General features: G+C 39.1%; 1 protein-coding gene across 3 annotated transcripts in view; it reads right to left on the minus strand.

Annotated features, from left to right (window-relative positions):
* The window catches only part of LOC122811374 (proteasome subunit beta type-7-like), a 271,817-nt gene extending 252,026 nt beyond the window's left edge, over nucleotides 1-19,791 (minus strand). For 2 of the 3 annotated variants that reach the window (XM_044083180.1, XM_044083182.1), the window contains exon 1: nucleotides 19,650-19,791. In XM_044083180.1, the coding sequence (XP_043939115.1) occupies nucleotides 19,650-19,714 (65 nt within the window). In that variant the 5' untranslated portion in view covers nucleotides 19,715-19,791. Of the gene's footprint in view, nucleotides 1-2,688; nucleotides 2,821-19,649 lie in introns of those variants that run through there. The other variant, XM_044083181.1, reaches the window with a different exon arrangement.
* Between the last annotated feature and the right edge of the window lie 5,168 nt (nucleotides 19,792-24,959).

Genomic DNA, 24,959 nt, shown 5'->3' on the forward strand with positions numbered 1-24,959 from the left:
CAAAATAATAATAATAATAATAATAATAATAATAATAAAATAAAAATAATAATAATAGTAGCAGTAGTAATGTCCAGGCCGTGGCTGAAAGGGGCCTCAAAAGAACCAGTTCACTTACCTTTTTAACAACTGAATAAAATAAAATTATTTCCTATGCACATGCACTGTTATTCTCTATATACCCTCGTTTTGTTTTTAATTGACCTTCGTTTTTCCTACCCATTCCCAATACTCATGTATATTAATATCCACTGTCATCCCTTCCAGCTAGTGTAACACTCACCTTTGTTTTTTTTTTTGTTTTTTTATTATTTCTACTGTTTGCCTACTGCTCTTCCCTTCAACCATGTTTTTTTAAGTCTCACCTATCTTTCATCTCAATAGCATTCACTGTCCCATCACATCCCACTTTACAGACTCTTGGTTTATGCGTCATCAGTCTGATGGGACAACATTCCCAACTTGCTGAATCCTACTATTTTCTCATGGGCAAGTGAAAGTAACAGTGACCAGTCAATATGCAAACAGGGAGCAATGAAAACATTTTTGCTTTCAAAACGTTGCTTTGAAAGTTTGAGTGTGGCTTCTTGGGGAAAACAAATGGCATTGACCATCCCACTATTCCACATTTCATAGTAGACTAACTGAGGATGCAAGCACCTGGTTACCTGTGAGCCATGTGGCTATTCACTCTGGCAGGCCTATCTTTCAGTCTCCAAAGCATATATTGCTGGACTGAGTCCTGACCACCTGACCTCATAGGCCTTCTACTCCTGCGATTCTCCCCAAGCACAGCTCTCAACATATTTGCCAAAGAATCAGGAATAACGCCAAAAATAATGGGTATCTTTTTTAAAACATTACTGCAGCTCATTTAAAAAAGTTAAAAGAACAACAGCATTTGCAGTAACATACATTTCAGAGGAATAAGAAGTATGATGCTGGAATGCCTGTTACTACTGACTGACAATAATCCCCAGGCATTTACCAGAAAATCAGACATTCTATGAGTGACAAGACAAAAGTATGAGGTAGAAATTTGTGATGTCCTGCATAATAAGGGACAGCTGAGAGCTATGGTCATTATACTATATCATCTTCTGCTCCAACCATCACCTTACCTCACAAAACGTCTCCAAGGCCTCTAATACAGCTTTCTCCTAAAGGGCCCCAGAATTATGCAATCCGTGGTCAGTTTAGTTTAAAGTGTACAGTACTGTTCATTACATCAATTTAGCAAAAGTCTGCAATTTCTCTATGAAATTTTGATTGTATGTAGTTGATAACGATATTGGATCTAAGCTGTTTTCTACCTTACAGTACTACCAGCGTAACACAAATATCTATGCTATCTCTGCCCTCTGTTGCATCATGACTCATCTGATACTGCCACCCACTGAACCGCAACTCAATGAGACCCCATAAACAGACAAGGTCTCACTGATGCCTTTGTTTGTGGAGGCCAAGCCACTTTATTTACCCCATACACTAGGTAAGCAAATGTAATATAACTAATTAATATAACTAATTTTGAATTTTCAGAGCCTCAGGGTAAGTTAAAGCATTTGTTGATGAGGGCTATTCACTTATATAGGCTCAACAGATTTTGATTTGATGGAAAGCTTTTTCCTTTAACTAACTCAGTGCTCTTTGTTACATAGATGGTACTATAGCAGCAAGCTCTTTCTATGTTGGTATTAACAGGGTTTGTTTTCTTTGATTTTGCTGTAACAGTTTGCAACTAGTCCACCTACATTAATTAATTAATAAAAACAACATAAAAATAAAATAAAATAAAAATGTCTGAAAGGGAACAACTCAATTGCTGCAAAGGAATTAATCAGGGACATATGGCTACAAGGTGTAGATACTGAGTGTGGCTTAAATCACTCTTGAACATTTTAGGAACAGCAGAAGTAGAAAGAAATAAGGTTAAGCAATCCATCCCAAAAATACAGGGAAAATAAGCAGTTGCCCTAGTTGGTCAGGTGGTATCACTCAATGCAGTGAGGCCTGGTTTGTTCGATGAAACAGGCAGACAATAGTCAGGATGCAGGAACTAGACAATGAGAGTAAAACAGTTACAGCCAGCTCAGAAAAAAAAAAAAAAAGACTGAATCATGCTTATCTTGATGGACACTGCCCTGAAGAAAAAAAAACATAACAGACTTTTTTTGGGGGGGGTGGAATTGCAGTGGGCTGGATAATCTTCTAGAAGGTGGCATCTCATTCTGTTGGGAAATCAGAGGCTAGTAGTGATATTATACACCTAAGAAATTAATAAGGTATGGCTAGGGGCAGGAGGTGTATGTCTGCCCGAACTGGCACAGAACTGTGCTGCCATTTCCAGGGAGTAAAGTACTCTGACAATATGGTAGTGCAAATCTTTCATTGCAAGCAGAATATCCAGTCCATTTCAATATCCTCATTTTTTTTCTTCAGTCCTAGTGCAGTTTTAAATTTCTAGTCACAGAGTTCTACTTTGTCGAACCCTGCTTTAGACCCAGAATCACCACATTAGCAGTGTAAGTCACTCTTCACATAATCTTACTATTTTGGGGCTCAAAAAATCAACAATGTTGTGAAACAAAAGAAAAGCACTTCATCTCTGTATCATACTGCTGCCGTAGTAACACTCCTCCTTCAATAAGTTAACTTCTCTCCCAAGTTTAGAATCGTTAAACTTACCTCCTGCAATTTTCAAAGCTAAAGCCCCCTTTGGGAAAAAGAAGTTCTCTTTCACAGTTAAGCATGTTTTCATAGATGCGGTTGAGGCAAAATCTCTGATAAAAATGATTTAAGACTTTTGATCAAAATGAAAGCAACAATTAACTTTCACTTTCGGAATTACCACATGATGTTTGAGGCAAGCTGCAAAGCCCAGTGAAATGTTTGAGAATTTAAAATAGCTTCACTGTTTTATCAGATCAGTTTACTATATTTCATTGGAGTCACTGCTAACTCCTCCTAAATGAATAATATAAGCAAATTCTTTATATCGGCTAAAACTGGTTTGATGCTCTTAATTATCTCTGTATTAAATATATTGCTGCTGAAACTCAAGTGGCTTATCAAGACCAGTGGCCTGTGTTTATAAGTCCAGTCTGTATTGTTATGATCAGTATTTATTTTACCATGAAGTAAAACAAAATTAATAAAAACAAAAAAAATTTTATTTTGATAAGTTGGAAAAATACAGGAGTAACGGAGATGTAAAAGGACATTACAGACTTCCTCAGAGTGTTACTTTTTTATTTTTGCAGGTGAAAGGTGACAAAGTGACAAAAATAGACATGCACACCTTGTATCAAAGGAGACTGCTGCATTCAAGGACTAACAGATAGCTGAAGCTCCTCCTCCCATTAGATGTTATTTATTGCTGCTGAAAGGTGAATGAGTTAGAGCATTATACATTAAAAACATTGAGCTATATGTAGGAAAAGAGACACATTTCATTTTCTGGTATACTAGCAGAGTCAGTCATGATAACTAACTGTACAGAAAACTGAAGCTTTACTCAACAGGGAATATGCAATATGGGATAAACCAAGTACATACTAATCCAGACAAATCATAAATGATGATGAAAGTTTAAAGTGACAGAACCTTGATGTTTTTTTTTCCTTCTTAAAGGTTGTATACTGTACTGACATGGTGTTGACATCTTTTGATGCAAGCTCTACAGTGAGGGCAGCAGGTGACAAAATAAAAACTCTGCAGTTTTATAAGATGGTTCGGGAATCACAATACAAGTGACGGATGACAGCTATATATTCCACAGCAATATAAATGCAAACTTCCTCCGAAGTTGGAGCATTATGATACTACTAAGAACATTCCAGAATCGGTTTACATTCATTCGTTCCCTGGTAGCTACTTTATCATTGAGGAGCAGGCACCTAGCCCAACAAGCAGTGGACATAAGGCAGTAAAGCCATTGCAAGACATGCTCTTTCTACATGCACTCATACACCAGACTGATATCTATGAGTCATTTACAAGATTGCCAGTTTCACCTTCTGGCATATTTTTGTGATGTGAGAGCAAATCAGATATCCCAGGGAGGAGTAAAAAACAAAAAGAAAAAGAAAAAAAGCAGACAGAAAAAAAAACATGCAAATTCCACATAGACAACATCAGGTTATAAATGAACTGCAGAACTAAGAGCTGTGAAGCAGTAGTTTTAATCATTGCACCTCTGCACTTTTCTGGAATTAGTAAACAAGATACAATAAATAAATAATCTGTCAATCATACTTTCAGTCATTCAATACTGACCAAACCAAAAGCTTGAGGTACTTAACCCACTTTTATTGTTGTCCTTAACTCCTTCCAAATCAGCTCTATTAACAGTCGATAATATGTTTTTGAAAAAGAAGCTCAGGTAGTCTTATTAATTAAATATTTGAATATTTTTACATAGTCATTTACATATCTTTTGCCTCATCCTTTAGTTTTAACTCGTGTTCAAAGGACATAAAAAACTACCTAACTACCCTTTTGTGACTGATGTAATCAAGTCATTCATTTAGTATCCCGGACTATGCCTTCAGGACCTGAAGTATTGCAAATTAAATTGTTCAGATCCATCAGCTTTTTAGATTTTTGAACCAAAGATTTTTCCTTTGCCGAAGCCGTTAGCATTGCTTAAGGTGTGTGTGTATATATATATATATATATATATATATATATATATATATATATATATATATATATATATATATATATGATCCAGTAATGTTGTTGTGTCTTTCAGCTTTTCCCGGTTAGGGGTCGCCACAGCAGAACTCCAGTCCGCTAATGATTGGCAGTTGATTTTTACGTGCCGAGTTGCTGGCCCTGATGCACAACCTTCAACAATGTCCATTCACGCATGTCTCCACACAGAAGACGCTCTAGCTGAGAATCGAACAGGACAACGTCTTACTATGAGGTGACAACGCTACTGCAGCACCACCACCGCAGTGTATATGATCCAGTAATGTAATGAAGTCTAAATCCACATCCCAGTTTTGACTTGCATATCTTCTTTGGATTGAGGTATTATATAATTAACTCCAGCACTTAAACAGAAGGGCCCACAAAAACAACTGCAACATCCTAAGGCGTATTCATAGTCTTGCCCTCTGTTAGTGCACAGCATTAATCCGCGTCACATCATTATATAAATAAAGTCATCTCAGTCTTTCATGTTGAGTATGGAAATGTGGAGGTGTTTGGTAAACAAGCCTCCCTACAGCAAAAGCATAAAGTGTTTAAGGTACAAGTGTTAGGGTGAAAGGTGTTACAAGGATAAGACACCTTACACATTGGCGAATTAGTATGATTCACAGACATAAATGTAAAAGGATGTCATTTGTATGCAAAACTTATAAAAGAACTCTGAACTTAAGCACCAGTTTACCAGTAGAATATTCAACTTAGGGATCAAACTAATTACCTGACCTGAAGGGAAAAATGAAAAGCTACTACAAAGCTATTTAAAACTTGGCATGATAATTGACTTCCCTTCAAGAAATGTTTGTTTTATTGCCATTTAGCACTTTTACATACATGGTGAAACTACTGAAGGCATCATTGGAAATAATTTTATTATGTACAATTCAGTGCTTGTGCATAAATGGTAAAATATTGAAGGGATTGCTGGGGAAAATCAAATATATTGGTGTCATTTAGTGCTTGTGCATGCATGGTTAAACTACTGAAGAGACTGATGGGTAAAATAACTTACATTGGTGTCATTAAGTCCTTGTGCATACATATTCAAACTGCCGAGGAGTCACTGGGGGCAGGTTCTTGGATTGCAAAGTAGATATCAGAGGCGCAGCAATGCTTTTAACAATGGGTTTGCATATGGCATGGGTACTGGACTATGAATCATAAGAGCACTTCATTAGTATGTGCCATTTTTCACAATTTCTCATTTACATCTCATTTTGCTTAATTTGTTTACAGTAAATTGCAGGCATTCCCACAAATGTCTTCTATGAATTGTGTTGCAGACATTCCAACTGTGTTCGCTCAACAACTATGAATACCGCCTTAGCCTCTCAATGATTAATGATATATAATTAGCTTGTATTACTAATCTCATGTTAGTTGGTTGAATTTATTCAGAATATTAAGTTCAAAATGCTTCTTGTATATAACAGAAGTGGCTATGCTTATGAAACAAGAAAAATCTGGCAACATTTCCACAGATCAAATAATTCATCATGTTTATGTTTTCCAGGAACATCAAAGATGATAATTATTCTTAGCTGATAGTGAACATCTTTACAATTTAGAACAAAGTCTTTCCTGTGAAAGAAAAGTACCTTCTTTAGTAATCTCTTAACAAAACTTTGTCACATAACACTAGAAGGCATACATTCAGAGTATCAGTTTTTTTAAACTTAGGCAAACATTTCTTTCTCACAGGCAGATCAGGTAGCAGTGTTTGCCTGCCTTCATGAAGATAATAATAATAATAATAATAATAATAATAATAATAATAATAATAATAATAATAATGATGATGATGATGATGGTGATGATGACAGTGATGACACTCATTTGTAAACCAGGTGGACCCACTGGACACACAATCCCTTTTAGGATTCCAACAGTCAGTATATATTTTCTCTGGAGGCTCAACCTTTAACAGAATTTAATATTTGGTCATATTTTATTAACATGTAATTTTCTGTTCTCTAAAGTTTTTTTTAAGTGACCATGACAAGGGGGAGGCAGGGGCATGGAGCAGTCTGCTGCAAGGTATTCTGTAAAAACAAACAAGTTATACACTGGAAAAAAGTCTCATGTTCCCATGTGTAGTGTTCAATAAGTCTTACTAATACTGTTTCATATAAGGAAGAACTATGCTAACTTACTTGGGATGGTGGGGGGGGGGGGGGGGGGGACTCTTTCACCGAATAGACACATGGAAGCATTTGCCTGCTGAACTCTGATGATAGACAGAGATTCACCAAATCATGCATGCACTCAGGTCTCTCAGCAACAAGTACCATTATGACTCTGTCTATCTGTTCATGTTGGTGTGAATGACTTGAGGTGTACCTCACTGGACTATATGAAGAGAAATATAGGTATGTCCCTACCCTTAAGCAGCATACTAACCTCACCTAGAATGATGCCACAGTATAAACAAAAAAACATTGATTTCAATAATTGGCTTAGTTTTTGGTGTCATTCCAAGGTGGATCCAGTTCCTGACTGCGTGGGAAGCCATGGTTGACAAACCTTGCTGCTTTGCCAGAGATGGTTTGCACCTGGTACCCCTAGGCTTTCGGCTTCTGGCAAAGGCTTTTGTCTCCCCCATAGTACCTTTTTAGGCAAAGTCTCAAAAACAACATTACCAATGTGAAATTAACCAATCAGAACAAAATAAGGGTTGTGCTGCCAAATGCTTAAACCAAAAACTGCACTCCCTGGAAGCACTTCTATCACTAGAAGATGTAGATATCTGAGCAGTCACAGAAGCCTGGTTTAAGACCTAAGAGAGTACCCCGGCCCTGCAAGGCTACAATGCCTTCCACACCTTTAGACCACAAAATGAACATGTGAAAACCAAAGGAGGCGGTGTTTCAGTCTGTATTAGAGACAATTCACTTCACATCTAGTTACATTGGACAATTCCATCCAAGTCAAGGTTAGGGTGGGTAAGACCCCCATTCAAGTCCTATCCAGTTATAGATCCCCCTCCATGGGTCACAACACCCATGAAGCCTACTTAACCAAACTGAAGACAATCCAAATTTTACCAAACACACTGGTTATGGGGGACTTCAATTATCCCACCATCAACTGGGAAACCTACTCTATCCCAAGCTCGCTAGCACAAAAGTTCCTTGACTTTGTGAATTCAAATAACCTGGAGCAAATTGTCCATACCCTGACAAAGAGGAACACATATTCTGGATCTGGTCCTCATCAACATGACAAACAGGTGCACTACTGCAACTGTTGGACCCTCATTAGTTAAAACTGACCTCAAATAAGTCACCTTTGAACTGATACTTATACCAGAACTCACAAAGGGTGAAGTAAGACAAAAAACTTCACCAAGGCAAACTATACACTCCTAAGTGAAGGTATAAATGCATTCCAAGCCACACCCCAAACTGAAAGTGGTAACTACAGTGAAGCTAACACTAAAGCCCTATACAATCACTTGCATAAGTGTATAAACTTGGCTGTACCAGATAGAATCAAAGCCAGAGCCCCAAGTAAAATCAAGCTGCCATCATGGACTTCCAGCATCAATAAACTACAATAAATGCAAAAGGTTGCTGTTCAAGAAAACAAAGACCCAACAATGGAAAAGCATCCTCCTCAGCCTCAACATGCAAATAAGACAACTTGTCAAATCCTCTAAGAGATCCTTTGAGAGAAACCTAGCAACACCACATCCCACCCATACTTCCCACAAAGGAAACCACCATAAAAAAAATTTCCAAAGCCAACTTTGGGCTTATAAAAACTGAGGTGGCTAACTTTATATCACCCATGCAAATGAATAAATGCAAGACGGCAGAATCATACTCCAATGCACTGTACGAGCATGTACACAAATGCATGGAATGGGCCATTCCCAATAGAACCAAGATGCTCTCCTCAAAAAAAAAGGAAGCCAATCTGGTGGACCTCTACCATAAACAAATTCTACAACAGAAGGAAGAAACTGCTGCAGAACAAGGCAACGTCCCAAGACTGGAAAAACTACCTTGTCAGCCTTAACAAAAAGCTGAGATCCATCATCAAATCCTCAAAGCTAGCTACGAAAACAAAATTGCAACAGAGATACTAAAGACAACCACAAGGCCTTCTATAGTTATGTCAAAAATTTGCAAGGCAATGCTCAGATCTGCTAGGTAACTCCTATACTGAGTCAACAGACATTGCCAAAATACTGGCTGACAGATTCAGTGCCTTTACCCCCTAAAAGGCCAATCACAATACCTAAGGTATGCCAAGTACCCAATATTAAAACTGCACAGGCTAAAATCGCACTGGCCAAGGCCAAGAATACAGCTTCCATGGGACCTGACAACATCCCAGGCTGTGTTCCACATGAATTGCAAAATGAACTGGCACCACACCTGAGTGCCCTGTTCAATCACAGTCTCATTTCTGGCTTTGTTCTTGCTGAATGGCACATTGCTGCAATAATCCCAGTCCACAAAAGGGGTGCGGCTATGGACCCTGGGAACTACCACCCCATTAGCCTGATGAGTCTAATATGTAAGGTTATGGAGCGCATCATCATGAACTTAATAAATAAGGACAAAGGGAGTCTCTAGACTCTAGACCCCATGCAGTTCGGATTTGTTAAGGTTAGATCTCGTCTGCTCAACCTGGTAGACTTTTTCGAGTCTGTCACCAGAGCTGTGGATGAAGACAAGGTAGTTTACACAGCCTACCTCAATCTGGCCAAGGCCTTCGATACAATTCCTCACTCAGGAATCATAGATAAACTCACTAAAATAGGCATCAACCCCTATGTCACAAGGTGGGTTGCAAACTGGGTCATGGATATAACTCACACAGTGAAAGTAGCAGACTCCAACTCAGACTACCGACCAGTCATGAGTGGAGTCCTACAGGGTTGGGTATTGGGTCCTCTTCTGTTTGGCATCTACTTTTCTGAAGTCCAGGCCAAAACCAAGGGACTCTGACTGACCAAGTTCACTGAAGACTGCAAACTGGGAGCCATTATTAGCTCTGCAAATGATGCTGAAATTCTACAGAAAGGCCTCACGGAGACCAATGACTGGTGTCAGAACCATGGCCTTAAGCTCAGCACCAAAAAATGCATCGTCATTCCCTTTGGGAAGAACATGGTACCCATGAACTACCACATTGATGGTAATCCACTAAACACCGAAGGTGTCATAAGAGATCTGGGAACACAAGTGGATAGCAACCTATCCTTTGATAATCACATAGCCACTGTGGTCAGAAAATCCTTCTATGTGGCACATCTCATTACAAAGGGTTTTGCCTCCATAAAGAAAGAGGTCATTGTCTCTCTCTACTCTTCCCTCATTAGACCAATTATCGAGTACAATGCCCCATTCAGCATGTGCCTCACTAGGCATATGCAACAACTAGAAAGACCACAAAAATATCTCACTAAGAGGATCCTAGGCCTTAAACACTTTCCCTATGCAGAAAGACTAAAAAAACTCCAACTTTTTTCGGCATCATATCGCTTACTTAGAGGCAATCTCTGCTTGACCTACAAAGCCACGTCAGACCCAGCACTGCTAGATATGCTACATCTAAAGAAATCCCAATTCCTCCATACCACATGCACCAGAGACCTCAACCTCATTGCCACAATCAACAGAACTTGCTGGATGGACAGGTTCCTAACCCAGAGAATGTCCATGCTCTGGAATAGACTTCCCTTACATGTCAACCAGAGCACCTCACTGGCCCTCTTCAAGAGAAATGTTGATGAGTGGATGGGAGATAGAAAATTCACCCTGGGGATCATTTTAGTGGGCTTGCTGGACAGAGGCACTGGGAAATAACATCGGGCGGCATGCTGCAAGGGAATCTTTTGGACTAGGCTTATAAAGGCTCCAGGGCCATTAGCCTAGTACACTCCTATGGACCTATGAACCTAAGTACTGCCAGGGATAACCATAAGGCCTTTTACAACTATGTACATAACCTAAAGGGTAGAAACCAAGGAAGTACAGAACTGATGGCCAATGGTATCACACACACTGACCCCATAGAGACAGTGAACCTGCTAGTGGATAGGTCTGGAGAAAATTTCACTCACTTATCCCCTCCTAACTTACAACAAATCCTCCCTCAAACTCCCCCCACCTTACATATCTGAAGATCAGGTCCTCAAAGCCCTGTCCAAGGCAAAGAACATGGCCTCTATGGGACCAAATGACATCCCAGGCTGTCTTCCAAACAGGCTAAAACATGAACTAGCATCACCACTAATTACCCTTGTCAATCATAGCCTAACCCCAGGCTTTGTTCCTGCGGAATGGAGAACAGCTGCAGCTATTACCCTTTACAAAGGTGGCCTAGCAACAGACCCAGGGAATTACAGACCCTTATTTGTAAGGCCATGGAATGTATCATTATGGACCTCATAAATAAAGACATATGTGACCTTCAAACCCTGGATCCTACCCAGTTCGACTTCATGAAGGGCAGATCCTGCCTGTTAAATCTAGTGGATTTCTTTGAAAGTGTGATGAAGGCCATTGATGAGGGCAAATCTGTGCACACAGCATACCTTGACTTGGCAAAGCCTTTTGACACAATCTCACATTCAGGCATTACTGATAAACTCAGCAAACTGAATGTAAACCCCTTTATTGTAAGATGAGTTGCCAACTGGTTCACAAACCAGATGCACACTATCAAAGTGGGTGACTCCAAATCAACAGCAGACCTGTTACCAGTGGGGCTCCACAGGGGTCAGTGCTGCGCCCCCTACTGTTTGGTATATACTTCTCAAGTATTTCAGGTCAAAACTAAAGGGTTGTGGCTGACCAAGTTTGCAGATGACTGCAAACTAGGAGCAATCATAGAATCCCCAAATAATGTCAGTATACTCCAGGATGGTCTTACAAAGATGAATGACTGGTGTATTAGTCATGGTCTCAAACTGAATGCAAAGAAATGCATCATCATTCCCTTCTGCACAAACAATGTCCCTTTACACTATACAATAACAATACCCTAAGTACCCATGAAGTGGTAAGGGACCTGGGATCACAGGTTGACTGTGACCTTAACTTCAACCACCACATGTCTAGCATTGTAAGTAAAGCTTTCCACGTAGCTCACTTGATTAGTAAAGGCATCGCCTCAAGAGCAAAAGAAGATATAACCCCCTATACTTGACACTTATCCAGCCCATAATTTAGCATAATGCCCCATTTGGTACGTACCTTACTAAGCACCTACAGCAATAAGAGAGACCTCAGAGGTTTCTAATAAAGAAGGTCAAGGGCCTCCAGCATGTGCCTTACATGGACAACTAAAATCCCTGTCACTATACTCCGTATCATATAGACTTCTTAAGGGAAACTTATGCCTGGGCTATAGAGCAACCCAATACCCAAAAATAATGAACTTACTGCATATTCATAAATCAAATAGGTCTAGGGCTACCAGTTCCAAGGACTTAAATAGGACATGCTGGAGGGACAGACTTATCTCCCAGTGACTGCCACATCTTTGGAACAGGCTACCAATTTATGTGAAACAAAGCACCTCTATGACACTGTACAAGAGGAACCAGGATCAGTGGATGGGGCACCATAAATTCTTACTGGGGATAATGCCCACAATCCTGGACATGGGCAGTCATCACTAAATGCAATCTTGAGTATTGACTACTACCTCTACAGTATTATATTGCGTTGAAACGGCTAGGTTTAAAATGACATCCGGGTTGATAGTCTAGTAATCTCCTATGATCCTATGCTAGTATGCATGTTTGACACCAGTTTGATAATGTATACTAGGGATATTTGAACAATTAGCAGTGCTGGAGAGTACAGACAGCATCTTCTCCGCTTAGAGGATTCAGTAAGTGAGCATTAGCTATCTACCTACATATTTATCTATTAATCAATCTACCTACCTATCCAGTGACCTATTAATCTAGCTAGCTAAGATTTTTTGGGTAACAGGACACCTTAGTTTGCTCCTAGTAATCATGGCCCTACAGAGTGTGGCAACTGAATGACCACCCATCCAGATGATCAGATTGCTAGGAAGGAGGTAAACACTACAAAACTTACCGATGACTAGATACACTGCTATTTGAACTTAACACTGCAATTCTTTTTTCTTTTTTTTATGTTAAAATAATAATCAAAGCAAGGTTGCCTTCTATAGTTGCACAGTTAAGTAACCAGGTCTTTTAGGAAAAAAAATAGTTTCAAAATTATTACAATCTTGAAAGAATTTAATTCCAAAAGAAATGATATGAGATAGCAGGAGCATGTGAGTTGGTCTAGAAGATGTGGAAATGGAGAGAGAGGTAGAGAGGGACAGAGAGAGTGGTTCAGTATTTACTGGGCAGTACATTTTGGTGACCCAGGTTATCCAAAGTTAGTGCACTTTATCAAGTCTCATGGATGCAGAGTTTCAGGTTACTACCTTAAAATAAAGAGCCAGGCACTTTCAGCCACCTATTTCTAGAGTCTGTGGCTACTTAGTCTGGATACAGTTTAGCAGTGACCAATCACATACAGAGTCTTCAGCCTGAAGACATAACATCCCAAGTTTGCTGAGTTGTATTACACTTTATCATGCACAGGTAAATATTAATGATTATCAGCGAGCCTGGGAACACAGAGTACTGGAAACACTTTTTTTCAGTTAAAATATTGCTTTAAATGTTTGAGTATGGCTTGTTGGAAAAAAAAGAGTTTCCATTGCTCTTTTTGAATGTTCCATATTTCACAGTAGACTCACTGAAGATATATGCAATCATTAAGTTTTCTTTGCTCCATGTGACTGCATGCCCTACCACACCAAATTTTCACTCTCCAAAGCACATCCAACTGGAACAGGCAATGATCATCTCACCTCATAGATTTTCTGCCCCTCTAGTTTCCCTGCCCCTTCTAAAGTATCCACTGTGCCATATCCATTTATTTTGTCTTCTAATAAACAAAAGCGTCTGGTCAAACAAAAACCTAGCAAGTCTATAAATACAAATACAGCCTGTGATTTTTATATTATTTTTGCAAATACTGACTGGTTTTGTATGACATCTCAGATAGACTGCATCAGTGCTCTGACATCTCTACTTAATATTCTTGTATCCCTCCAAGACAAATATTACTCAAATGTTCTAGAGGTTACCAAGCATAATTTAACACCAAAGTTATCAACAGAGGCTACATGTGAGATTGTTGCAAAAATAAATACATATGCCTGGAACACATTTAAGATACTTGTCTCTCATGCCAAATCAGTTAATTTCTGTATGAAGAAACAAATGTTTAAAAAAAAATCAAAACTTCCTGTCTAGTGGAGAGACACAAAAGGTTTCTAAGCAACCCGAATATTTCTGGAATGAGGTTATCAATCTTGTTGTAGATCCCCTGAAATGAGTCTCAGTGGTCTGAATCATTTTGGACTCATACTACATTGCAGACATGTATGTCCACCACTTTAACAAATAATAAATAACCCAGCTGCAAAATAAATCACTAAGAGCTTCTGTAGCCAGTACCACAACTACTACAATATATTTTTCTCTTTTCATTGGATTGCCATTAAATATGTAAAGCACAGATTAAGAAAAATTCCAAGCTATGGTTTTGTGGGGACTAATGATAGTGCAGTAAAATTTGTAAAGACATATGGCACCTTCTTCTTCCTGCCTGCAATACATTATTAATCTGTTATTAAAGCAATCCACTTCCTCTAACCTGAGGAAGGTGACCATGGTGATTTCAATTCCTAAGCAAGACCCTCCAAATTAGATAAACCCACATCAGTCTATTTCTCTTTTATCACCATAGCTAAGGTCCTAGAAGGTTGAATCCTTACAACATGTACCTGAACAGGTATTGACATCTAAGCAAGAGACAGAGTGAGATTAGGAAAGGATATACTACCCAAAATGCATGTTAACCTTTACAAGCAACACCCTATTAAATGGGTCTATATTAATTCATCAAAGATTCAATTCAGCAAACCTTTCTTCATTGAGCTCTGACCATCAAATGTTCATTTCAGCGAACATTCATATCCACAAAACAATTTACGTAGAGAAAGGAAGCACTTGACCAGCAGCACAAATTTGCTCTTTTCCCCACTGTAGTGGATTTAGGAGTTGGTATATATATATATATATATATATATATATATATATATATATATATATATATATATATATATATATATATATATATATATATATATATATATATATATATATATATATATATGTGGTTGGGGAATGTGGGGGGTGAAGACCCCACTTTGGTGGATTTTACATGCTGAGGTGTCTGTTCCAGTGTTCTTTTAGTCAAGTGCTGAATTTCCCTGTTTAAATTTTTTTGATGAGAACATTCGTAGAAATAAATGTTCAATGGTTAGGTTTGGTGAAGAAAGGTTCACTGAAATGAAACTTTGATGAATTAATACAGACCTTATTAAATGTGGATAAGCAGCACTTACTGCAGCCATATTTAATTACTTAACTAAGCATTTTGACTCTGTTCTAAAATTGCAATGCTATAGCCTTGGCTCTGAATCCCTGTCTTGTTTGAAAATAACTCTTTCAGAGGTAATGTCAAAGGTCATCTCTCACATGTAAAGCACATGATCCTTGAAATGCTACACACCTAAATCTTTGTATTCATTTCCTTCAACAGTGCTTTAGAAATCTCCTGGGTAAACACCTCTCAAATGTCCCTGATTTTGCATAACCTATCTGATTTTGCCTCAGTTTTTTGTATATCCCTTGTAATTTTTTTTAATTTTCTGGTAAACCACTGAAGATTCAGTCAGTCAGTAATGCCAGCCATTAGAGTTTCATTCCTCTTATTACTCTGAAATACATGTTGATGCAAAACCTGTTGCTCTATTAACTTTAAAGTGAAATGTGTGCATGTAGGCATATATTTATTTATTTGTGGTTTTGTTAACTGGGGTAGAACTCTGATCCAAGGGGATCATTTTTGGGTTCAGTCCAGGTGTTGAATTTTAATATTAAAAAAAAGTCTCTGATTTTGAACCTCTTTTCTCCCATTAATTTTGTTTTTTTACAAAACTCCTGAGCAAAGAAGTTTAGAGGTATACCTGTGCATTGAAACTACTTGTTATACCAATGACATGGCAACTAGGCTATTAGACGCGCCCTCTGAAATCACCACTGACTGCCTGTCTAGGATGAATAAAATTATTTACCATCTGGTTTAACTCTCATGCTTCACTCTAAACATTAAACTAAAACCATACTCATTAGGATCCTTAGTGACAGGAAAAAGACTTCTTAAAAAGACTGTTAATTCTTCAGGTGCACAATTAAATATTGACAGCCTCAGTATCTCATTTTCTGGTTAACTTACTCCTCTACCCTCCCAAACTTATATTTCTCAAAACATATTGATAAAATTTGATTCCTAGGGAAGACTAAAAGCTGTATGAAGTCACACATTTACCTACTTCAGAAGCCAAAAGAGCCTTAGCTATGACAGTAAAGCTACATGCAACTGAACATGTCTTACCAGCAATTACTTTTTGGTCATTTTAGAACTGCAGTCTCATATAGCTGGGACTTAAAAAACAGATAATTTTATGTTAAAGACCATAGTCTTGAATGCAATTGTATCATATTACGAAAAGCAGATTTGATCCCTGCCATCTTAGGGTAATAAAAGCCTTTTCTTACTTTGGTCTAAAATATATAGCAACAAAATTAAAAAACTACTACTGTCCTTTGAGTTCCATGCTGAAACTAAAAGCATTCTCCCAATCACTCTGTTGTTTTTGTGTCAGTGCTCCAACCATCACAACCTCACTATGTAGAAACCATTCTCCCAACCACTCTGTTTTTGTGTCGGTGCTCCAACCATCACAACCTCACTTTGTAGAAACCATTCTCCCAACCACTCTATAGTTTTTGTGTCAGTGCTCCAACCATCATGACCTTACTCAACAACACTTCTTGAGGCCTCTGTGACGACCGTGCCCTGGCCCAGCAATCAAGGAGCCTCAATCTTCACCACTAACACCAAGGAGGTTGTCTCATAGAAGAGAAGAAAGGATAACTAATACACACAGTAAAGTACAATTTCCCTTAAGTGCACACAGAGATCACAGTCATTCTGGGGCTGGTTGCTCCCTTACTCACCAGGTCCCCAATAAGACTTCCCACTGGCAAAGCTATAGGGTCCAGGTCTCAGCCTAGCTGGGCAAGCTAAAACCTCCAGTACCCTTTCTGTCCAACCAGTGCTTCGTGTCCCTGCCCAAGTAGCTGACACATACACACACTTTGAGATAAGTATTTATACAACTTCACAGACACTCCTGGGAAAGGCTGACACAGATTACCCAGACCATATGGTAATAATCCCTGCCACCACCCAGCTAATAATATCAGCTACTAAAAGGCCCTTAAAAGGGTGTCCAATTATTACTGTGCAATATTATTATCTAATGGTACTGTGACTATTCAGTCTAGGCTTATTGGGAGGGCTTAGACAGTAAACTCTATAAATAAATAATGTACTCTAAAGCGTACTTTATCTCTACATAAACCAGCCACGGGTAGAAGGTTTTAAAAATATTTAATAATAAATAATTAAAACACAAGACAAAACTACTACACTACAGAGATATCTAAGCATTCAGAGATCTCACAGAACCTTAAAATAATACAGTAGGACAGGTCTGATTTCAAAGAAAAATACCTACTTAATCTTTACTAGCTTTAACTATTCCTACAAGAAATCACAGTGCTAAAACTTACATGTGAGCATAAGGCAGAGTGCTGATAAGTTGGATATCAAGATCAAAATGCCCCCCAGTCTCTTGTGATAAATAGTATTTAAACATTACTAACAAACATGTCTGCTGGGTCCCTCCCAAATTACATCATGTTGACACTTAGGTTTTCCCAGGCAAACAAACTGCACTATTTAGCAATCTAACACCTGCTCAGAAAGTTATAACAATAAAAGGCATTTCATAAATACACTCTAGCAGAAACCAGAGCAATAAAGCACCATTCACATGTAAATTCTGGTCATAAACTTTAGCCTTAAAACAATGGGCATGAAACCTTCATCCAGACGCACTGGAGACGAATTATAACTTGAAAGGGTCACAACATGCTTCACTGGGCCAGTAGAGTGCAATGTTGTCACATATTTTGCAGTTCCACATTTCACAATATTCTTTTACACTCAAGAAAACATTCCTGTATTTTACATTTATTTACAAATGCCAGAATTATATATCAAATTCTATTTGACTAGGCTGTCAGCCTTAGCTCATCTCTCCCCAATCATCACAGCCTCCACTACAGCTGTCTTCTAAAGGATATCAGAATTATGGAATTTGTTGCAAGCCCTGTTTAAAACAACCTGTTCATTACATCAGTTGAACAACAGACTGCAATTTTATTATGAAATTTTATCTGCATTTAGTTGACAATAGCATATGTTTTATTCTCTATCTTTTACACAACTCTATTATGTAAGCAAAGCACCATCTATGCCATATCTAATTCTTTGTTACAGCACAGGTGTTCTCAAATGATCTGGGATGGACCCACAACTTATCAGATCCCTTTAAGCAATCAAGCTCTTATTTGTGATTTTGTTTATGTGAGGGCCAAGCAGCTCTTACCCTTTAGCCCCTGTGCAGAAGGTGATCTAAAAACAATATCACTAACTTTTAATCTGCAGAACCTCAGAATAAGATAAAAAAAAAATAGGGAATCCCATTCATTTAAACAGGCTCACACACTAGCAGTGTAATAGAAGACACCTTGCTTGACCTAAATTAACACTTTTTCTATATAGCTGGTACTATGCCAACATGTTCTGTAGTTCTGAAACAGCAGTTTTATAGTCTGTGTATATTACCATTCATGTCCGTTTGGTTCCTTTGATTTTTACTGTAACAGGTTGTACCTGAAGAAGGGTCATCAGGCCGTTTTGATTTAACTAACTAATTAACTAACTAACTAAGTAACTAAATAAATAAAACCAACAAAATAAAAAAATTAATAATAAAACAAAAATGTTACAGAGGAAATAAGTGGCATATGTCAATGTGCAGTGCAGATGCAGTGTCTGGTTTAAATAACTCTTCAACATTTTAGGAGCAGCAGAAATAGAAACAAATGAGATTGTTCTAGTTGGTCAGGTGGTATCACTCACTGCAGTGAGGCCCAATTCTTTAGACAGATGAAACAGGTGGACTTCTAGCAGGATACATAGACGTACTTACAGCTAATGTGTCATGCTCATCTAACTGGACACTGTCCAGGAGTAAATTTGGAGTTAGACAGAAGAGTCAGAGACTGTATTTGCAGTGTGTTGGACTGCATGAACAAAAACAGTCTATTGTTATGAGAACACATTAATCCACTAGATGGCAGCAACTCATATTTTGGGAGACAACTAAAGATCGGAGGTACTGACTGTGACAGCTCTGCAGGACGTAACTGTAGTACTACTTAAGAAACTATACAGAGGGGCTGGAAGCATATGCTTGCTTAAGATGGCACAAAATTATGCTGCCATTTCTTTGGGTGGTACAGTACTTTGTTAAGAAAAATCAGCAAATGTAAAGTTGCGTATATCACTGCAGCTAGACTTTTCAGTACCTTTCAGTATCCTGATTTCGTTTTCAGTTGCAGTGCAGTTTTAAATTTCCAGTTTTAAATCTTTTAGTTCTACTTTCTTGAACCCTTCCAGTAGCACACTGTTCAGCATTAGTACCAGAATCACAATACAAGCAGTGTTTCAAGTGTCACAGTTTAATGAATCCTACAATTCTATGGCCTAGAAAATCAAGTGATCCAAGCAAATGAAAAGCACTTCATCTCAGTATCAAACTGCTGCAGTAGTAACACTCCTCCTTCAGTACGTCATCTTCTCTCCCAAGTTTAGAATCGTTAAACTTACCTCCTGCAGTTTTCAAAGCTAAAGCCCCCATTAGGAAGAAGAGATACTCTCTCACAGTTGAGCATGTTGTCACAGATAAAGTTCAACAAAATCTTCGATAGAGAATGATTTAACAATTTTGATCAAAATGAAAGCAACAATTAACTTTCACTTTCGGAATTACCACATGATGTTTGGTGCAAGCTGCAAAGCCAAAGGAAATGCCCAAGAGTTTAAAGTAGATTCTTTATTTATCAGAACAGTTTGTTGTATTTCATGGTATGAATTTATATTCAGGGTCTCAGCTCACTCTTACTAAACTGATAATGTAAGCATGTCATTTATGTTATAAATTATTTATATCTGCTAAAAGAGGTGTGGTGATGTTCTTTATCTGTACTTTGAATTTATCACTGGTAACATGCAAACTTATCAAAAAGGATGACTCAGGTTTTTGAAAGATGTCCCTTTTTATTTATCAAGTAGTACGACTATATTGTTATGATATATTTTTATTTTACCGTGAAATAGAAGTTTAATAAAAAGGAAAACAAATCTTTTTGATACGCCTGAAAAAGAAGAGTTGTGGCTCAAGCTCACAGGCATATTGCAGATTTTCTCACATTGCTATTTATTTTGAGCAGGTGCAAGGTGACAAAGTGACAATAACAGATAGCTGCACCCTGTATTAAAGGGGACTGTTGCAATTATGGACTGATACAGTAGAAGTTTTTTTTTTCCAAATTATATTTTATTTATAGCTGCTGACATATAAATGACTGATGGCATGACAGATTAAAGAGTTTGGGTTATAAATAGAAAAAGATCCAAGTTTTCTGATGCATTTACATAGCCATCATCAACCTTCTTTTTCCTATTTTCTACATGGGGTTGGGGCATGTCATCACCCGTCACGACATCTGTTGACTATAGGCCACTCTCCTACCTTCTTAAACAGTCATGTCTGACTGTCATGGGTCTGTTCTCATAGAAATCAGTCCATTTCTTGACACGACAACCTTGTTTCCTCTTGCCTTCTTCTTATCTTTCCCAAGTTCTTTATCAAATCGTCTTCTGCTTTCCTGCACATCTAACTGAACCACCACAATCTGTTCTCTCTGGGCTTCTCTGTAGTTGTAACTGCTTTGACTTGTAGTCTAATTTCCTTATTTCTCCTCCATCCCACAGTGTGGATCGTACTAACAATCTCAGTCATTTCACCTTCATCAGCTCAAGCTTCCTTACCTGCTTTGCCTTCACTGGTTGCACCACTGTTGGTACACCTAACTTTTTAGCTTTTTGCACATGCACCAGTCATGCATTACCCTAGAGACTTTGAGCCAGATGGCTGCTGCATCCATTGTTGACCTTTTCCACTATTTTCCCATCTGTCTCAGTTTTCAGCTTCTTCTGATTTCTCCATTTGCTGCCATAACCACTGTTTTGTCTGTACTCATTTTCATCCCAAGTGCCTTTAGCTTTGCATTCCAGTCCCCCATCATTTGGTGAAGTGCCTTCCCAGAATCCCTATCATTTAATGAAGTTCCTGTTCATAGTCTGCTTATAGTGTCATATCTTTTGCATGCAGTACCTTTGTTGAATTTTCTGCTCTGTCCTGTTTTGTATTGTAGTTGTCACCAATATAAACAGGAGTAGGCACAGAGGTGAACCCTTATGCATTCCCACTCCTATTGGGAACCCCTGTATGAGTCCAAATACTTTTTTGTACTCAGACCTATAGGTTGGGCCAAGAGAAGGAGGCAGCTGCTCCAGGCACAAGGAGTTAATGGGCATGATAAGCATTGTCAATAGGTCCAAAGTGGAAGTTCTTGTAATGTTGTTACAGTCCATAGGAGTCAAGGAGTGTCAGGAGCCTCATGGTATGATAGGACTCCTACTTACGCAGCTACTGCTCTGTTTGTACTTAGCACTGGGTCCTTGTGCTGAGCCAGCGCTAATTCTACCATTGCTTCTAGGAACTAGAACCATCCATTCTTGTCTACTTGTCATGGACTTTCTCCAGGTCTAGACATACCTCTTTTCTGATCTCCAGCTTCTCCTGCACTATTTACATAATCAAGTGTAATAACCAACCGAAATGTAGAACTACTCAACAGAAAATATGCAACATGGGCCAGACAGACAGAGTGGCAGAAATCTGCTTTTTTTTTTTTTTTTTTTTTATTAGGATTAATGGTCTACTGGTATATTGTTGGTACCCTTTGATGCAAGACACTTTGTGAGGGTGACTGGCTACAGAATTATATCATTGGATTCAGAAGACAAGTTTTGTAAGATGGTTGAGATATCATGATATAAGTGATGGGTAAAAGCAGTGTACTTCACAACAGTAGGCATAAAGTATTTCCCAGCATGTGGACCACTGCAGGACATTAGCCAGGGGAGTATAGCAAATAACTTGAGCACTAATCCAGACCATCTTTTCTTGGATAATGTTCCCCTGCACCCTAGTGGCAAGAGTATGCAGTTAGAACTTGTCTGATCGAAGGCTGCTGGACCGGGGCTCAGTTTTTAGCTTTTTATTGGTTAATTTGTTTAAATCAGTTTGCTCATTTGCTACTGTTATATTAAAAAAATAAATAAATACACTTTATGCATTGCCGCTTAGCTAGGGTTAAACTATTCCTGGCGCCATAAAGTCTGCTCTTCAAATTTTCCCTTAAAACTTGCCAGTTTTTTAGTTTTAGCACTCAAATCTGTTTCTTTGAGCTCAGCCCTTGTTCAGAACTTGTAAATACGAAATAAGCAACAAATTACTACAGCAGTCAACATTCCTCACTTGTCTAGAGGAAAACAGTTTTTAGTACTTAATAAATAAGCACCCATACAGACATGTCTAAGGGTCAGCTCCTGGTGTTTTCTCCTGTCTACCTGATGAATCTGATTATCTTGGGGCAATGCAGCAATTGCCTCATGTACACAGACAACCCTCTTCTCCTACCACGCAGCACTACAACCTGTGAGAGATGCACTTATATTGCCAAACTGGAAGCAAAGCTCTCTTCACCCAAGACTGGACTAGACAGTCAAGAGGAGAAGGTAAACACTTGCACCACACCACACTCATCAAATAGTCCCTCAAAATCTACACCACCAAAACACACACATAGCAACACAAAACACACACCTACATTCGCTGAGGCTCTCAATCAAAATCAGATCAAGCAACAGAGACCTCCACCCACCCAAAACAACCCAAATGACACATAGCCCACAAACTCAGTGTGGCACTCAACCACAGCCCATAAGGCATAACAATTTACTCAACACTCTAGTCATAGGTGACTCTATAGTCAGGCAAACTGATGTTCCACTCACCAGACTAAACAAGGAGGAAGTTACTGTCAGCTACCTGTCAGGTGCCATGATCCGCCACATAACGCACACACTCAGGTCACTCCACAACAAGTACAAATATGACTCTGTCATTGTCCATGTTGGTGTGAATGACCTGAGATGTACCTTCCTGGACTACATGAAAAAGACATGGAGAAGCTCTCCGATCTTGTAGCCCAGGCAGGTATGACCCTAGCCCTGACTAGCATCCTACCATCACCCAGAATGATACCATAGTACAAGGACAAAATGATTGATTCAACAATTGGCTAAGCTTCTGGTGTCATTCTAAGGGGATCCAGTATTTGTATGCTTGGGATGACATGATCAACATACCATGATTCTTTGCCAGAGATGGCCTGCAACTGTCGCCCTTGGGATTCCGGATACTGGCTAATGCTCTTGCTACCCCTATAGCTCCTTTTTTGGGCAAGGTTCAAATCACAAATTCACTACCATAAAAGGTACAAGCAAGCAAAATCTGAGGGTAATGCTACTCAATGCTAGAAGTCTAAACCTCAGAATGCATTCACTCGAGGCACTCCTTAACATGGAGAACATCGACATCTGTGCAGTGACAGAGACCTGGTTCAAGGCTCCAGAGAGCACCCCTGCATTACGAGACTATAATTCATACCAAACCTTTCGGCCACCTAACCTGGACCACTGAAACACTAAAGGTGGAGGCGTGCCCATATTCATTAAGGATATCCACACCTCCAGGCTAGTTGCTCAGCATAATCCATCCGAGATTATCCAAGCGCAACTAACTCTGGGCAAGACCGCAATCCAACTTGTAACTTGCTACAGATCCCCCACCATGCCCCAGGACTCCCACTCTTCATTTCTTGATACACTGAAAAAAATGAGGGTAAAACCCAACACCCTAATAATGGGCGATTTCAACTACCCCACCATTAACTAGGAAAACTACTCGTGTACCAACTCTTTTGCTCAACGTTTTCTGGAATTCATAAATTCCAGCGCCTTGGATCAATGCATCCACACACCCACCAGGGGCAGCAATATCCTAGACCTTGTCTTTACCAACATGGGTGACTGGTGTTCCACACCAGAGGTCAATTCCTCATTGGTCAGATCCAACCACAAGCTAATCAGCTTAGACATCCACATCCCGCCCCCACCCCCATTAGGGAAATCACTGTAAAGAATTTCTCCAAAGTCAACTTCATGCTTCTTAAGACAGAAGTGGCAAACTTCATGCCACCCATGCAGATGGACAATAGAGGTATGACTGCTGAATCCTACACAAATGTACTTTATAAGCACTTACACAAGTGCATGGATCATGCTATTCCTAACAGAACCAAGATGCTATCCTCCAAAAAAAGGAAGCCAATCTGGTGGTCCCCTGCCATAAACTAACTCTACAACAAAAGAAAGAAACTGTTGCAAAAAGGAGTAAAATCCCATGACTGGAAGAACTCCCTGGTCAGCCTCAGTAAGAAGCTGAGATCCCTCATAAAATCATCCAAAGCTAGTTATAAAAACAAAATCACCACTGATCCTAAATACAACTACAAAGCATTCTATAGCTATGTCAAAAATTTCAATGGCAACACTCAGATCTGCTCCTAGTTACAGCACAATGGCACTAAATATACAGAACCAACTGATATCGCCAACATCCTGCTAACTCCCCCCCCCCGCCCAAAGGGCCCATCTCTATACCAGAAGAATGCAAGGTTCCTGTAATCATGGCTGCACAGGTAAAACCACACTCTTCAAAGTCAAGAACACAGCATCCATGGGACCTGACAACATCTCATGCTGCGTTCTACATGAACTACAGAATGAACTGGCACCCCACCTAAGCAACATGTTCAATCATAGCCTCATCTCAGGCTTTGTGCCCACTGAATGGCACACAGTGATGGTTATCCCACTCCACAAAGGGGGAGCCACCATGGACCCCGGGAACTACCGCCCCATTAGCCTAATGAGCCTGCAAGG

Source organism: Protopterus annectens, chromosome 9.part0 (genome assembly GCF_019279795.1).
Source record: "Protopterus annectens isolate FY-2018-M chromosome 9.part0, PAN1.0, whole genome shotgun sequence".
NCBI lineage: Eukaryota > Metazoa > Chordata > Ceratodontiformes > Protopteridae > Protopterus > Protopterus annectens.